Raw genomic sequence first — 18,237 nt, 5'->3', positions numbered from 1 at the left:
TCTTTATGCAGTCACTGATCTATCACAACATCTAACAAGGGCACTGAAGTTGAGTGAAGAAACACAGCAGAAAGAATATGACGATTTAAACTAGAAAAATATAAAGCATCTTAAACATTTTAAAGCATTATACATATAAAGCATTTTAAATAGTTATAGCAAGGATGCATAATCTCTAGCCTGGAGGAAAGTTTTTTGCTTTGGTGATATTATCAAACCTACAAGTCCCAATTCCAACAAATTTCCAACAAAATTCCAATGCTACAAAACAAAAGTGATAAATGCTGCTCCACCACAAGTAACGTACCTACAACTCTAATCTTTGATCTTGATAAATCTCACCATCACACAACACTGCTCAGACATTTGAGAAGTTCTAATATTGAAAAATACTTTTACAAATATCTGAATATTGGGGGTTTTTTTGGAAATAAATCTCACAAAAAAGAAGATTCACCTTTTATCTTTTTAGATCATAACATACCTTTATTTGGAGCAAACATGTGCATAGCAATATCCAAAATTTCTAATTTTCGATAAATAATGAGACCAGCCTACAGGAAAACAGAAAAATAGGTGCAGGTTAAAGATAACCAAAATAAAGGTGTACATCTCAGCTTTAGATAAATCCAAAAGTATGATCTCCAAAGCACCCAGAATACTGAATTTAACCCTACTATGGTACACCAATATCTTCATTTAATCACCATTCCATTTGTAAGAATGGAGAAAGTAACCTGCCTTGGCCTTAAAATATAAGTTTTTGTTTATTAACACTCAATATATGAGCAGGTATCATATGACTTATAAATACAATTTAACAAAATACATTATAGTGAGAGAATCTGCTTTGATTACAGATATCTACTTCCTTCCATTTCAATAAATCAGCTGAGCATGTTAGTGTATGAGCAGTTCTCCTTCTAAGAATGGTTAACAGGAATAGTCAAGTAAAATGATTTTTTACAAATGAAGTTGCTACAAAACTTTTGATAGTTTGAAAAGTTTTTTAATTTTTTTAAAGGAAAAGTATCACCCTATTACCCTGATAAGAAAAATCAAATTATTTTTATGGTTACAAATTAAGCTTACATTCCTAAAAATAGATGCAAAATGGGAAACAATAAATTCATCAACAAATGAAAGTATGAATTAGGGAAAAAGAAATGAACTGTGGAACAAAATATATTCCTCATATTAAATACATATATACAAATAATGCTATCTGTAAAGATAAGCTGAGATTTGACTATATATAAACTTGTACTAATAAAAATATATCTAACAGAAGCAGCAAGTTAAATTTGGAGGCAATTTTTCTAAATTTTTGCCACAGTTTTTATATAAGAAATAAGGCCAGTTTCAATATAGAAAATGTCTTGCAACTATTCTTATTCTGAATTGCTATAAGCAATTATTGAATACATCACCATTTGTGCATTCCAAGCCTGAGCTCATTAGTCTTTCATGATTTCAGCAAGTTTCACATTTTTTCTATATACAAAATACACATTATTTTGGCTTCATGACAATGAAAATAACTAGTACTGAGCAATGTATTGACTGATACTTGCTAATTAATACCAAGACTTAAGTGTCAATTCCTGAAAGCATTTCTTGCTGCCAAACTGATATTAATAATCTTAGTAGAGTTTATGCCTCTTCCACAATAAAGTTACTCTAAAGTAATTTATGCTAAGGTTTAAAAAATACGTAACAACCTAAAAATCTTTAAGTACGTACGTAAGCATCAGTGGCTGCATATAGTTTCTGGTCCTCAGTGAGAGGAAAATTACTCCAATTGCTACAGCGGATTGATTTGTCTTTCAGAAGCTGTTTACCTAAGAGGTGTTTAACCAGACCATTGAGGCTCCAGGTATCTATACATTTCATCTAGAAGTAATAAGAAAGCAACATAGGAAAAATTACTTTCTTCTATAATCAGATATTCCTGAATACCACCACATGACCAGGCCACAAATAAACAACCCTCAGTAAATTTTCTGTCACTAAAAATCTCATTTGTAGTCTACAGTATAAGAATTTAACTCTGGAATTTTGCCAATGTAGGTATTAAAATTATTGGACTTTACAAGTATTGTTCATGGGGGGGAAAGCCCAATAGTTTAGTATGCTTTTCACAGCCCAGCCAAATATGAGAATTTAATGACTTCATTAATAAAATATGTGAAATAGAGGAAGTGGAATTAATGGTCAAACTTCTACTCAGAGAATTATATCACAATAGCTACTTTATATTCTCTCTTAAAAAAATTATTGGTACAAATACTTTTTAAAAAAACTTAAAATAAATATTTAAATTTGCAATAGAAAATAAAGTCAAACAATACCAAGAATTGGGGATAAGAAAGACAGGAAACTTAAAGAAACTAAGTACTGCCAAAATGATGGATTAAAATTGAAGGTTTCATTATGGTACATTCACTCAGAACTTTTGTACTCATACAAAAACAGTACATAGCTTAAATTATTTTTTTAAAAATAAGATAACATCCACAGAGAAAAACCACAGTATCGTCTTGTTTATGAAAATAATACACTTGCTATTTCTACCTTTTCATTGGCAACATCTGTCAACTCCACAAAACTCTTCAATTTGATGTCAAAGTCACGTAGAAGTTTCCACTGATCTCCTTCAATTCCTACACCTGCCTTTTTAATTGCTTTATTTTCAAGCAACATTTTTAATCCCTGGGGAAAAACTATAACATTTTGTTATTTCCATAAGTTCTGTTAAGTATAATGGATTTATTCTCTATTTCTTACACATGCCATTTGTATTTTTAAATTGCTTATGTTAAGTTTAAATTTGGAAACACATTCACCTCAAGTATTTCTTTTCTTGCCTAAATCAAAAACTCCTGATTAATAAATGGTAAGAAAAAATGAGTGTGAGTACTCTGCTAGAACCAACAGTATATTACTGGTCATCCAGATCCTCTAAAGTTCATTTCTCTCTTCTTTAAAACAGAAAAAATATCAATGCTTCACAGGGTGCTATGAAAATTAAACAGGAATATGAGTGAATCAGATGGAAACTAAATAGTTAAATAAATGTAAGATGATGAAAGAAGTACCAGGTAATGAAAGAGTTTAATTTTACAGGGATAAAGTTAACATATTACAATTATCAGCAATATAAAAATGAAACAAAGAAAAAGAGATAACTAACCTGCCATTGATGAAATGTGAAACAAGTAACATTTGCTTTCAGACACGCACAATTGAATTAGTGCAACTCTGCTTAGTTTCCCTTTACTGTATACTGGTGGCCATTCCATATCAAATCCTATCACATCTCCATCAGACAGATTCATGCTGGGGAGTGGGGGGTTTTGACCGGAAGAATAGTGTAAGTTAATTGCATTAAAATTTTAAACAATTGCAGAACTAAAGACATCATTTTAAAACTAAATGACAAACAAAATCTAAAAGACAAACCATATAATGGGAGAAGATATCTGTGATACATACAACTACTAGTTCATACTAGTAGTACTTATTTTACTAGTTCTAGTACTAGTACTACTACTACTAGTTCAGTGTTACATAAAATTACATATAAGAGGATGTGAGGGGAAAGGGAAAAAAACAAGGGAGAGAAATGAATTACAGTAGATGGGGTAGAGAGAGAAGATGGGAGGGGAGGGGATGGGGGATAGTAGGGGATAGGAAAGGTAGCAGAATACAACAGTCACTAGTATGGCAATATGTAAAACAGTGGATGTGTAACTGATGGGATTCTGCAATCTGTATATGGGGTAAAAATGGGAGTTCATAACCCACTTGAATCAAATGTATGAAATATGATATGTCAAGAGCTTTGTAATGTTTTGAACAACTAATAAAAAAAACTAAGAAAAAACAATTTTTTAAAGTGAATGGCAAACAACTTCTGTTTCTAAAACTAGTATCATGGTTAATGGCAGACTATATATATATATATTTCTTTTTTTTAGAGAGAGAGAGAGAGAGAGAGAATTTTTTAATATTTATTTTTTAGTTTTCGGCGGACACAACATCTTTGTTTGTAATGTAAGGGTCCGGCGAAACGTCGGAGGAAGAGACCACAAGAGACTGTCTTATGCAACAGCAGAAGGGTGGGTTTATTTGGAGACCAGCATGCTAGGGCCCAGAGCTCTCTATAGCAAAGAGAGATAGAGCCCTGAGAACAGCTTAAGCAGAGCTTATATACTTTCCTTGGAGAGGGCAGGGAGAGAAGTTACATTTTGTAGTTTGGCAGTTGGGGACAGCTCATCCTGGGAACAAGATTAGCAAACAGTGTTTTGTTAAGTATATAGAGAAACGGAGTGACAAGTACCTATTTTATTAACCTTTCAGTATGTGCTGCTGAGGATCGAACCCGGGCCGCACGCATGCCAGGCAAGCGCACTACCGCTTGAGCCACGTCCCCAGCCCTGCTTTCTGCTTTTTAATAACAGTGTTAGTTATTAACGACAAGGTGAGTTGTGTCTGGTTTTATTCAAGGTATACTTTCCTGGTCAGAGAGTCCAGAGACTGGGTTGGGTTGCGGGATGCAGGATCGGGGCCCTCACCACCCCCCATTCCTCTGCCTTCCAGCCCGTATTTTTCTTCCTCAGCAGAAATTCTGGCTCAGGCTCAGCTGAGCGGGTGGTGCTCAGTCAGCACCCTGCAGCCAGACAGGTGGGCAGCAGCTCTGTGGTCAGTGCGCCTGCGCTCTGCTGAGCCTGCAGACTCCCGCAGCTCCTGACCACAGCATCCTCGCCCAGCCTTCCCCTGTGGCTGTCGGTTTGAAGGGTGCAGCTGAGGCAGATGGCTCTGGTCTTTAGTGAAGGCGGCAGTGGCTGCTCAGAGTTCAGGCCCTCTCAGGGCTCTCACAGCTCCTGGATGAGGAGCTGCTCCTTCTGGAAGCAAAGAGAGTCTTGGTGGTGATCTCTGCTGGGGGCCTGGTGGTGTGTCTGCTGCTCAGCCTGCATGGGGGGCGGGGTGCGCACACAGACATTGCATGTGCGTGCATTCCTTTGTGATGCGACCCTGTGTTGATGGTTTTCTGCACTGTGCTCCCATTATCTACTCAGCCTTTAAAAGCTGGGTCCTGGCCACGGGTCTGACATTGCCCTTTTGCCTCAAGCCGCACTGGCAGCAGAAGAAGGACCATTTGTGCTCAGCTCTGGAATCCCTGAATCCCGTCGTCTTCTCTAACCCTTACCGCTGCCATGGGCACTTCCTGCTGAGGGCCATTACCAAGTAGAAATGACGCATCAAAATTTCCTTGCTAGCGTACCCCATGTTAATGATTTCGCTGTTGACATTGCATGTAAGGTGACCTTGCTCAAAGACCAAGGCGGATCCGGGTTTAGAGCTGATCCAGGTTTGAGGAAGTATCCTGGTCCTTGGGTTTAGGGCGTTCCCGGTTTAAGATAAGGGTTTTAGGGAAGTTGGAGGTTGAAGATTATTGCTGCTGGAAATAGGGCATTCCTGCTACCTGAGCTCCCTTTGAGTTCTCCTGAGATTCAGAGAGCATTTTTTGGGAAGAAAGCCTCGTGGAGTAGGTGAATTGGGTGGCAGCAGAACTGGGATTGCCCCAGTACGTGTGTGGAGGCCGGTGTGAGTTCGGGAATAAAGTATTGCTGTTTGAATCTACAAAGCTGTGTGGTGGCTCGTGATTCTGTGCCCAGCCAAGACTGCGGCAACTTCCCAGGGTAAGCTTTGTCCCTCAACCCTGCCCCGGCCCTGGCAGGCACAGACCTGCCAGAAGTGTCCCATATGAAGTCCAGTCACAGAGTCCCCTGACCTTACCTACAGTGGTTGGTCACTCTGGCCAGACCCGCGGTACAACTCCCAGGTTGTCCTGCTGCCATCCTGGAACTGCACCTCAGCAGTTGAGCAAAGTGCCTCCTGGCTGCTGGTCCCAGATCCTGGGAGACCGGACATTACCTCCCCCTGCACATGCCTGGTCTCCTGAAGATGATGCTGGCAGCTGCACCTTTCACTAACTCCTGCAGCCTAGACCACCCACTCAGCAAACAGATGCCTTGTATGGCACAGGAGCAGAGAGCCACTCCTTGCCAGCTTGTAGCACCATGGTATACCCTAGAGCCCTGCCCAGGGAAGATTGTACTCAGTGCCCTTGGAGACAGTGGCCAAGGGTGGACGAGCAAGTGGAAGGCCCTGCATATGGAGAACATTAGAGGGGGAGCCCATATCACTGGAGGAGCACAATAGGACTTTAGGCTCCTGGTGGCCCATAGCAGCCTGCCTTCCTTTGTGCCCAGGCAGGGAATCCTCCGCACCCAGAGTTCCCAAGTCAGAGCTGAGATATCCTGGGACTTCTGTATGAGCTCCTGCTCCAAGAGAAAGGCCATCAGAGCTCCTAGAGCTCCACTAGAGGTCTCCAAGCCCTGGAGAGGAGGGCTCCAGGCCCACCCAACAGCAAGCTGCCCCAGGGTACTCTTCATCCCCAGGGATGGCAGCCATTATGAAGTCAAACAACAATAAGTGCTGGCATGCCGGGGGAAAATGGTACACTCAATGGAATATTACTCAGCACTAAAAATAACAAGATCATGGCATTTTCAGGCAAATGGATGGCATTAGAGCAGATGATGCTAAGTGAAGTTAGCCAATCCCTAAAAAACAAATGCCAAATGTCTTCTCTGATATAAGGGGGGTGACTCAAAATGGAATAGGGAGGAAGAGCATGAGAAGAAGACTACCACTAAATAGGGAAGAGAGGTGGGAGGGAAAAAGAGGAAGAAGGGGAGTTGCACAGAAGAGGGAAGGAGAACCTCATTGTTATACAAAATACATATATGATGTTGTAATGATAAAAAGAAAAAAAGTGTGTCACATTAGATTGGATAGAGAGAAAGGATGGGAGAGGAGGGAAGGAGTAGGGAGGATAGGAAGGGCAACAGAGTAGAATAGACAATATGATTGATGTATGTGCATTCCATGTATGTATTTTATATCAAATTGCATTCTACTGTCATGTATGACTAAAAAAAATAAATAAAAATTTAAAAAAAAGATGGCAGACTGGAGCTGTCTACAGGTGAGGTCCTGTGAGTACTGTTGGGCTTTGGGCCCTGGTGAGAGAGTAGGAAGTTTCTACTGGAGTCAGATGCAGGCCCCAGATGTGGGGGAAGGGGGACTGTGAAGTCATAATGGGAGCCACTGGCTGCAGAGCCAAGCCTGCCAAGGTGCTGGGAGAGGGCCTGGGAGGAAGGGCCAAGCAGCAGTTGGCAGGCTGTGGAAGAAGGGGACACAAAGTTTGGAGGTAGGAGTGTGTCTCTAGGAGGAGAGAGCAGCGCCCACCCACATTGGGCGGGGAGGCAATGCTGGGGTGGTAGGGCAAGGTCTGGCTGAGGCCCACTGATGCCAGAGGCTTGGCCCCTCCCCAGGTAGGGGGGCCCACACATGGTCTGTGGTTGGGGGGCAAGGTACAGCTGTCCCAGATGGCCTGGGACTCACCCATCAGAAGGCAGTTGATGTGCTGCGGAGCTTTCTCTTTCTCCCAGTTGAGGTCCTCAGTGGTGACTGGACAGGCCAGTTCCAGAAGTGGTGGCAGCCTCAGAGGTCCCCCTATTGATGTGACAGCAAAGGAAACTTTCATTTCTGTGTCCTACCCGTATTCCCCAAGGATAAGCACTTCTTCCTTGGCAATGGCTGTCCCGCTCTGCCTACAGCCACCTTCTCACACTGGGCTTTCTTTGCCATCCATTTCCCTGCAAATGCCATGATCTTGTTATTTTTTAGTGCTGAGTAATAGTTCGTTGTGTATAAATGCCACATTTTTTAATCCATTCATCTATTGAAGGGCATCTAGGTTGGTTCCACAGCCTAGCTATTGTGAATTATGCTGCTATAAACATTGATGTGGCTGTGTCCCTATAGTATGCTCTTCTTAGGTCTTTTGGGTACAGTCTAAGAAGGGGAATAGCTGGGTCAAATGGTGGTTCCATTCCCAGCTTTCCAAGGAATCTCCATAGTGCTTTCCAAATTGGCTGCACCAATTTGCAGTCCCATCAGCAATGTATGAGTGTACCTCCCCCCCCCCCCATTCCAGCCAGCACTTATTGTTGTTTGACTTTATAATGGCTGCCTTTCTGACTGGAGTGAGATGGTATCTTAGGGTGGTTTTAATTTGCATTTCTCTGACTGCTAGAGATGGTGAGCATTTTTTCATGTACTTGTTGATTGATTCTATATCCTCTTCAGAGAAGTTTCTGTCCAAGTCCTTGGCCCATTTGTTGATTGTCTTATCTGCTTTTTTGTTGTTTAACTTTTTGAGTTCTTTGTATACCCTAGAGATCAGAGCTCTATCTGATGTTTGATGGGTAAAAATTTGTTCCTAGGATGTAGGCTCCCTATTCATCTCTCATATTATTTCTCTTGCTGAGAAAACATTTTTCAGTTTGAATTCGTCCCATTTGTTGATTCCTGGCTTTAACTCTTGTGCTATAGGTGTCTTATTAAGGAATTTGGGACCTGCCCCCAAAGGATGAAGATGAGGACCAACTTTATCTTCTATTAGAAGAAGAGTCTCTGGTCTGATTCCTCAGTCTGCCAACTTGAAAGGTGCAGAAACACGCTCCCTGTGGGAAGCAGCCCCTCACCCCTGGAGCCACCATCCACCTGGGGTTTCTGACAGGAGGAAGCCCAGAGGCCCCCACCCCCGCCTGCCAGCTGTCAGTAGTTTGGACACCTGGGAGCTCCAGGTCCAGGGGTAGCTCCATTCCCACCATCATAGCAGGCCCCCCAGCCTGGAGCAGCCCAAGTCACTCAGCCCTTGGTGCTGACAGACATAGAAATCCCACCATGGGGGCCATGCCAGCACCTGTACACATTCTGCTGGCAGCCAGGCTGCAAGGGCCACTGCAGCAACCACTCCATCAGCCTCTGCAGCTGCTACTCAGAAGCCAGGGCCTGGGATCAGTGTTTGTCCCAAGAACAGGCAGCCCCAGTCAGCATGGGACAACCAAGTTTCATCCCCCTTAATGCTGCCAGTGTCAGTTGCCTCAATTGCAACTTGAAGGACAGATTTGTCCTCAGTTCTTCCGTCTTCCATGGCAGAAATGGGCATCTGCTAAAAAAGTAGAGGGACCCCCAAAACCAGAGAACACCATGGGGCAAGCTTGGGACAGAACAGCTCCAGGGCCTGCCCCTAGGCAGAGCACCACCATGAGGACCAAGGGAGGGAAGGGAAAATACAAACCAGGGCAAGCAACCACTGATGTTTGTGCAATTCATGCCATCCCCCAAAGCCTGAGCATGCAGAACCCCTGAAACTCTCCTGGGGGGAACCATCACCATCTTCAGAAAGGCCACCTCGCCTTGTAAGTTGGTCCCCATGCAATCAAGGAACCTGGGAGCCCCAACTAGTTCCCGGGTCTCATATCTGTCTTTGGGGTTCTGTTCATCTCCTCCCCAAGTGAAGGAAAGAGAAGCATGAGACAGCACTTAGAGGGTAACTGGGGCTCTGACATATTCAGCGCCACTAACTAGACCATCCCTATAGTGATCACTTTACAGGGGACAAAACCCAACTCTGTTCTTGGAGCCATGAGGGCCACTCCTTTAAGTGCCAAAAGGCGCCCCCTTACAGGAACCCTGAATTCCACCTGGGAGCATCAATACCTCCATGAACCAGGCTGCATATATTTACAGAGGGAATCATCTCTCCCATTTCCCTGGTGGTAAAGGTGAGGCTCTGGGAAAGGACATGAATTATGAGTTAGCCAAGGTCCTGCCTGAAAGAGCTGGGACTGGAATTCTGGAAATCTGGCTCCAGAGCCTCATGTGCATAACCCTGCAGTGGAGGCCTGATGCAGGGAGCTTGGAAGGGGGGGACCCATCAAGTTGGGGTGGGGGGCTCAGAGAAGAATGAAGAGATGGGTGTGGCTGGGGAATCCATCCAGAGGGGGAGACCAATAGGAGAGGGAGGGGATCAAGTGAGGGGGCTGCATGAGCAAGGCCAGGCAGCAGGAGTGTGTGGGTCAGGCAAAGGAATGACCTGTGAGCCGCTGGGGGTGCAGGGATGGAGGGGGACGGGATTCAGAAGGAAAAGAATTTTGGGCCACACCATGGAAAGAGCCAGGTCTGGCAGGGAGACACCACCCCTCCCAGCTCCATCCTCCAACTGTCTTTGAGTCTGTGCCTTGAACTTCCCCAAATCCTCCCTTCTCACCACCTCCACTGGCCCTATTCCACCCCTCCCAGCTCTCACCTCCTCCCTGCCTCACCCATAACAAGTCAAAAAGCTCAAAGCTGCTGGCCATTTCCATGTAGCTCTTTTCCCTGCACCTTGTCCCCACATCTGACTTAACTTGAACTTCAGGTCGGCTCTGTAGGGGCAGTGGTGGGTGACACACAGGATCTCCCTGCTTTAGAGCTGGAGAAATTGAGGCCCAGAGAAGTAATTCCTACTTCTATTTCAGACCTTGGGCCATCACCACCTCCACAAAGCCCTCCCTGCACTCTCTACTACCCTGTCAGGCCTGGTTTTGGGTCATTTGTTCTCAGAGGACCAAGGATCTTTGCTGTAGAGAACTGGCCTCAGGTTGCCACTGTCTATTCCTTCACATGGATTAGTTTATGTCTTTCCATCTCACTTGGCATGCAGGAGACACTGGAGAGACACTGAGCAACTGAATGACAGTTTGGGCTCTTGTGACAAGTAACAAGAAGAGGTGTTAGTAGAACGTGGATGGGGCACCACATGGTCCCCACTTGGGGTATAAAAAGTCTAGGAAGCTTCTATAAGTGGGTGATGACCTGGTTGGAGCTTGAAACCTGAGTTGCTGGTATCAGCTGGAACATGCAGAATGGTACCTGGCAGGAGGTGAGCCCCTGGCTCCTGTCACCTTCAGGAATCTGGGTTCAGGGTCCAGTGGTCTAGGTAGCTGGGAATGTGGGCCTGTGAAGGCCTCTGCCCTGAGCTCCATCACCCCAGGTGTCCTTGAGGCAGGCAGAGTGGCACACCCTTCCTCTGCTCACTCCCCTTTGTCCAGTGGTAGCCCAGGGGCATCTGACTCACCTCCTCTTTGCCCCACTTCCCCAAAGTGAGATTTATTTTTAAGTCACCCAAAAATGCCTCCAGCCTTCCTGATTCAGCCACCCTGTCCTCTGTGATTCTCTTGTGAAGGTCCATTCAGGGTCCCTGAAGGACTGCAGCCCATGCACCTCACTGGCTCAGCTCACCCACCCCACCCTGTGGCTCTCCACTCTCCCCCACCAGGTGGCAGAGGCCTCGCGTTTCAGGGCTGGAGGTCTTCCCACCAGGAGTCTAGAACAGGCTTATTTATGTAGAATAGAAAAATTATGTATTTCATCCCATTTTCCTGGTCTTTGCCAGAACAATTCTATTTGCATAAGACTGTAATAATTCAGTGACCTCCTTAAAGGCCATTTTTCTCTTGATTCTGGCCCATACAGAGGCCATGCTCTGTTAGAGTGGGAAATTAATTTTTTCTTGGTCTCAGATTTATAGCTACAAGCACAGCACTCCCTGAAAATTCTTTCCAGTGAGTAGTCTGGGCTTAATATTCCCCATACTTACAAATTACGAAGGAGACCTTCCAAACATTGTGGTTCCTCTGTGCACCGCATATCCCTTCTCATTATCTGGACCACAGGTCAATTTCAAATTTCCCCATCCAAGCAAATGGCCTAAGGACAGAGAACTCCAAGGTGCTCAAATAACAAGGAAACCAAAGAGAGCAGGCCAGGGCCTCTGTGGTAGTGAGGACCTGAGCAGGGAGCCAAGTAAAATGAGAGCCTCCTGCTCCCCAACTCTGAGGGCAAAGCTGCCAGGGAGTGGGAGGGAAGGGGACATCCTGTCTCTGAGCCTCCACTTTGCCCCAGGATCACAGAGGTCAGTGTGAGACCTGTGCTGTGCATCTAAATAGGCTGCCACCAGGTCCCATGTGGGAGAAGGTGGATGTTATCTTAGCAAAAGAGTTTTCTCTTGGACCCCACAGGAGTGGGTCCTGCCCTGGAAGAGGATGGTCTGGTGGCTGGTCCAGCAGAGCTGCCAGAGTGAGAGGCCAGCACAGATGTGCACCTAGACGCAGCCTTGCTCATGGTGGTGCTGGTGCCCAGAGGCGAACTTGTACATTTCTGCTTGGGTGGGCCCTTTGGGGATGGCACTGAAAGGAGAGGCCTAGGTGGCTCAAAGAACATGGTTGCTGTTTGTCCTGTGTAACTTGGTCACCATGGAAATACTCTGGTGATGGGGGCCACAGAGAGTCAGGCCCAAGCTTGCCTCATAGGTCTGTCTGGGGCTCGAGGGTCCCTCCTCTTAGAAAGGAGAGGCTCATTACCCACAGGCTGCTCCCAGGATCTCTGCTCCCAGGTTCCACTGAGGACACTGCCAAGGGCATAGACATGCAAGTTGGTCTTTCTGAGGTGTTGCTGGCCCCTGCGTTGAAGTTGGGGATTTCTGCTTGGATGGCCTTTGTGTCAAGCACTAAAGGGAGGGGCACCGGTGACTCGCTGCTCATGTTTGCTGCTTGTCTTTTGTCCCTTGGTCACTGGAGGTGCTCTGGTTAGAGGTGCTGCAGGTTTTCATGCTCCAGGCTTGCTGTGTGGTGCTTGGAGTCCCTCTTCTTTTGGAGCAGATTCTCAGTGCTCCAAAGGCCAGTATCACATCTGGAGGGAGGTCTGCAGTCCTAGAAGCCAGTGATGCCACAGCATGGACTTTCAAGTGCAGGTGGCTTTTCTGGGGATGGTGTTGGTCCCCTGCGTTGATCTGATGGGTTTCTGCTTGGGATTACTTTGGAGATGGCACTAAAATTAGAAGCACCCATAGCTAGGGTGTCATAGCAGGTCCAAAGCTGGACCCATGATGCCCAAGGCCTGGAAAGAACCACAGGGGAGAGTAAGCCAGGGCAGTCCCTGCCAGAACCTGGACTCTCCAGCCTTTGAATCCAAAGGTGCCAGATGCCAGTCTTGCCTGCCTTGAGGGTAGTAGTTGTCAAGTGCTTCACAGTCATTTCACGGGAGCATTGCTGGCACAGTCAGGCATTTCACTGAGATGAATCCAAACCAGGGGAGCAGGTTTTTGAGCAGTATTGGATGTGGGGATATATAATGTGATTGGCTTTCTAGAAGGTAACCTCATTGCCATGGTTCCTGATGGGCACTGCTGAAAATACAGAACCATCTGGAGGACTGAAAATTTGATGAGTCATTCATTTATTTATTTTTATACCAGATATTGAACCTGGGGGTTCTTAACCACTAAGACACATCCTCAGACTTTTTTTAAAAAAATATATTTATTTAGAGACAGAGTCTAGCTAAGTTGCTTAAGACCTCTCTAATTTGCTGAGCCTCGTTTTGAACTCCATATTTTCCTGTCCCATCTTCCCCAATGCTTGGACTACAGGTGTGTGCCTCCAAGCCCTGCTGGGCCTTTCATTTTGGCCAGATCTGAGCCTCTTAGTACTTTTGTTAGGAAATGGCCAGGAGGAGGGAGAGTGGATCTTAAATGGATGGTTTGTTATTGTAAAGGGCTGGGGATTATAGTTTGAATTAATATAACAGTCTTCTTAATAGTGTCCTGAACATTTAATTTACCCATATTGACCCTACCTCTCCCCCTGCCCAATGCCACTGTGGATCACCAAGGGTTCTCTATGGTCCGAGTTCAGCCACAGCCCTTTTCTTGGTTACTTCTCATAATCACACACCCATGAACTGCATACCTTGACTGGTAACTAAAGCTTTCGTTGGTGGTGCTTTCAAATAGGAAACTATAAATTTGTTATCAAGTGAATTGTCTAGAAATCATTTTCTTCTAATGTTCCAAAGAGGTCAGACTGGAAGAGGACCTAGTCACTTGCCAGGCTGACCTTCTTCAGGTGTTCCAGCCCCTCAGTGATTTCCATCAGTTCCCCCTCTTTGTAAAATCATGCAATAGACTGTGCTTGGGGAAGCAGCAGGTTTAGGATTGAAGCAGGAGTTCAACTGAGGTTTTCAGCAGGAGGCTATGATAGGAGTCCTCAGTGCTTCCCCAGTGAGCTTGCCTTTTAATAGCAGGAAACCCTGGGAATGGGACAGCGATCAAGAACTAACAGGTATCAGTACTCACATGAAACAGCTGATGCGCTGTGTTCACCAGCCTATTCTTTTTTTTAATACTGCTTTTTAGTTGTCAATGGACCTTTATTTTATTTATTTATATGTGGTGCTGAAAACTGAGCCCAGTGCCTCACACATGCTAGGCAAGCACTCTACCAGTGACCCAAACCCCAGCCCCATCAGCCTATTCTTTAAGAAGAAAGGATGCTCATAACCTGTTAGTGTCAGGAAAGCCAAAGGAGCCACTGTACTGGTCTCTGGGGAGTAGTAGCCTTCTAGGGCAGGCTCCCTGACTGTGTGTTAATTAAGTGTCCTGGTCCATGTGGGCAAGATGAAAGTCAAACTCAGTGTGAACTGGGAAGTGCAGAGCTGATGACCAAAGAGAGCTGTTCTTTGACACTGCATTTCCTTCATCTATCCTGTTTAGCATGAGGAAGATGTTGTTGTTTTTTTTTTTCCTTGTGGAAATTGAGTTAATAGGTGGTAAATTAATATCTTAGTTGCTTCTGACGTGGCTGAGGAGCACTTTCAAGTGTTTTAAAAGCTGGTTTCTGTATATCATTGTATAGCCAATTGCAATTCTTATGAAACCTTCTCATAGGCTTTTTCTGGTTTTATTGGGATTTTTTTTTTTCAGCTGCATTGTGATTTGGATGAATGAGGACATTTTCCCTTCTTATAAATGGTTTTGTGGAATTTTGAGATTTGGGTTTTTATTTTAAGACATTTCATTTCCATTTGATAGATTCACATTTGAAGGGAATAAATCAACCAGCCTTAAGAACGTGACATCTTTCTGATGGATAGAAGCAATTCAAGGAAGAATAAGGATGATGTCTTTTAGAAATGCTATAGGAATATTTGTTTGGGGGTCAATAGATAACATGCTTAGAGTTTAATACATATTTTGTTATGTCATCGTAGTTTCTACATTTTTGTATTCTAGTAGAATTTTATCTAGTTTTAATATTTGTTTTTCAGCAGACATCTTTATCTTAAGAGAGATCATTTAGTGTTACTTTTCAAAATTTGCAGCTGTGTAAATCCAGATGCTTGGTGAAGCTGCTGTGGTGTGAGGAAAGCCTCTCCTGTTAGGCCAGGAGCCTGTAAGGCACCATCAGCTCACCCACCTGCTGTGTATTATAAGCAACAGGAAGTAGCACAGAAGCTGCAAGTGCATTTAGGTCATTTGGAAGTTGAATTCTTGTCATAATTTACTTTGCTTAACATATCTTCTCCCCTTTAGTTCTTTCTTACAGTAATTTGAAGCTGATGACTTTACTGGTATTTTCAGGAGATCATATACAATTAAAATATTTTTAAATTCAGTATCAGTTCAAAGAACTTAGCATCACCTGCCTCTCACCTTTGGTGGGAAGGTAATGAGCAGCCACTTAGCTCTGTGTGCACAAGGATGATGGTCCTGAGTCTCCTGGGATGGCTAGCTAAATCTGGAAGTTCCTTAGGAGATGGAAAGACATCAGCTCCTCATGTTCCAATCAAAGTGAGCACAGGGCACTCAGTGAACATGCATTAGGTTAGTGAGTGTCCCCTGCAGGGACTGGTCTCCTATTCCCTTTCCAGACCTCAACGCTGAATTGTCTGTCCTTCTCTCTGCTCCAGTAGTCTCAACTATTGAGTACTATTGCCTCTGAGATGCTTCTTGTTCATACTACTGGGATCTTGCCTCCAAAGTTTAGTTGGAAGAATAGGAGGAAACTGTTGCTTTAAACTGCACACAAAACAAAAGGAAGTGGCTTCGCCTTTCCCTAAAGACATGGAGAAAGACAAGTCCGTTCCTGTGGTCATGGCCATGCTATGGAACAAATTCTTGGCCACTCCACACCATCCTTGCTTCTTATATGTTTTGTGCATCAGTGAATTTTTTAGCCCAAGCATTTTCACCTATGGGAGGTGTGTAGAAACGGAGGCCCAGAAATGCCAGCTCCTTGCCATTTCATGGGGTCCTTGGGTCTCTGCCTGCTGCCCCACCAACTTTCCTCACAAACCTCTGGAATTTCAGCAGTGCCCTCTGCTGTGGGCCTGTGGAGCCAGACTAAGACTTCCCGTGACTCAAACTTGGAAGTGATCACCCACGAGGCTTGTTGATTTCTGTTTCTTAGAAACCAGATGCTGATCTGGATCCCCTGAGAGAGGAGGGAGCTACAGGCTTTGGGCACAGGATGCTGTGGTGTTTGAAATCCCCTGTAGTGTACCCCATCATACGATCAGAAGAGACATTGGGGCAATTTGATTTCTCCCAGGAATTAGAATTCTATGGCAAAGGGGAGGCTATCTCTGAAAATAACCCTCCAGTGATGAGAGTGGGGACCATGGCCAAGAGAGGAGGTGACTTTCCCTCTGTCACTGTGGGACTCAGGTCATGGTAGTCATCCTTTGTCCCTTACCTTCCTATGTCATGTACTCTGTATGTTTGTGCATTAGAGATGCATGACAACCTCTAAAGCCGATGTTAGAATGACCCCTGGGGAACATGTTGAGAAGCTATGGAGGCCCTGCAAGGCACAATGACTTCCTCAGGGCCACACACATACCCACCAGAAGGGGAAGGGTCTCAACCAAGCTCTGTCTCCCCAAACCAAGGGAGCTGGCTACACCCGGGCCTGTGTGAGGGCCTGATCCAGGGTGTGTTGGTGTAACTGGGTCCACCTGTGCCTATGTCATGGGAAGACTGCAGCCTAGTGGGCCATTGGAACCATCTTGTGTGAGAAAGGGACTCAGGAAAGGACTTCCTGAGACAGTGACCTCACTTCCTTGGCCATGGAACTCACAGAACTTGGAACCCTGGTAGCTAGGCACCCACAGTCCACAAACAGTCCCAGTCTGCCCACTGGTGTTGAGACAGCAAGCCCAGAGCCATGAGTTCTTGTTGTCTACAGATCTGTGGGTGCTTAAGCCTCAGGGCTTTTCCTGAGTGTGGAGGTGCTGGGTCAGCGCTGTGTCCCAACGACTCTGGCAATTTTCCCCAAGGAGACCAGAAGTGAGACAGGACAGGGCACCACAGGTGTCCATAGTTTGACCCACATTCAGTTTCCCCTTTCAAAAGTGCCAGATCTCACCAGGTTCGTGTGTGTGTGTGAATGTGTGTGTGAATGTGTGTGTGTGTGTGTGTGTGTGTGTGTGTGTGTGTGTGTGTGAGATGGACGGAAAATATTTTGTTTTGAGTGTATGGCAGTGATTTCTTTTGCAAATGGCTACCGTTTTCCTGTTGTACTGTCCCTCTTTGATTGCCCATCCTAGGGAGAAGATGACCAAGGTTCATCAGTGGATGTGTCCTGTCTTGTGGAAACCCTCACAGCACTTCTCCGGGTGCTCAAGGATGGCCTGGTGTCTGCACTGCAGCAGGGGAACACCCCCTATGTCCATGGGGTTTTGTATTTGTACTAAGATTTGGCCAGTACCCAGAAGGCTCTGGAGCTGCTGTGTAAAAGGTGTGTATCACCTCCAAGCCCTGGCCCATGGCCATCTCCTGGCCTGGTGTTGGGAATGCTGGGCATCACTCTGAACCTCCGTCAGCTCTGTGGAAAGTAGGGTTTTTCAGAGGAGAACTCTGCCTGGGTGTTTAGAAATCCAAGTAGGCTGAGCCCTAGGAGTGTTTGCCTCAGAGTGGTCCTGGGATACAGGCTGGCGATGGCTCTGGCCTTCCCCTGGGGGCCTGTCCCCTCCCTGAGAGGAAGTTCTCTGCCTCAGACCTCACTCTTCTGAGGCCTCAGGAAAAGCAGTTTCCACATTTGGGAAGGAGTCTGTGGGTTGCATCTGGGAGGGTTCCAACCTGCATGTAGACAGAACAGGGACCCCTGGAGTCAACTGAGAGGGTCCTGGCCCTGAGGTAGCCAGGCAGCAGGTGGTTGGGTTCATTTATGGCTCAAATATATATGAAGCACCTACCTTTGGCAGGCACTGGCCTATCATTTAGGAATCAGTGCAGATAAACTCTCCCAGCCCTCCTTAGCTCCTTTTATTGTCAGTAATTTAGTCAAGTCCACCAGGCATCTCGACAGATGAGGGACACAGGATATTAGAGGTCACAGCCTCCTGGTCTTCTCTAGGTATGGACGCCTCCAGCCATATGTTGAGGAGAGGAGTACCTTCAAGACAAGAAGTGAGTGGTCTTTGGGCCAAGAGGGA

At 45.4% G+C, this 18,237-nt stretch overlaps 2 protein-coding genes across 2 annotated transcripts in view; one reads left to right on the top strand and one right to left on the bottom strand.

Annotated features, from left to right (window-relative positions):
- Nucleotides 1-3,338, bottom strand: part of LOC308636325 (bifunctional 3'-5' exonuclease/ATP-dependent helicase WRN-like) — a gene marked incomplete at both ends in the record, with an annotated part of 52,303 nt that extends 48,965 nt beyond the window's left edge. The window contains 4 exon segments of the mRNA XM_081271743.1: nucleotides 485-554; nucleotides 1,744-1,893; nucleotides 2,575-2,723; nucleotides 3,194-3,338. Coding sequence (XP_081127869.1) covers nucleotides 485-554; nucleotides 1,744-1,893; nucleotides 2,575-2,723; nucleotides 3,194-3,338 — 514 coding nt within the window.
- The window catches only part of LOC308636116 (protein SLFN14-like), a gene marked incomplete at both ends in the record, with an annotated part of 462,924 nt that overhangs the window by 145,383 nt on the left and 299,304 nt on the right, over nucleotides 1-18,237 (top strand). The gene's annotated exons all lie outside the window — the stretch shown is intronic.

The sequence above is a fragment of the Spermophilus citellus genome (genome assembly GCF_964194105.1).
Source record: "Spermophilus citellus genome assembly, chromosome: 17".
Taxonomy (NCBI): Eukaryota; Metazoa; Chordata; class Mammalia; order Rodentia; family Sciuridae; genus Spermophilus; species Spermophilus citellus.
This window is presented reverse-complemented; position numbering and strand designations above follow the sequence as displayed.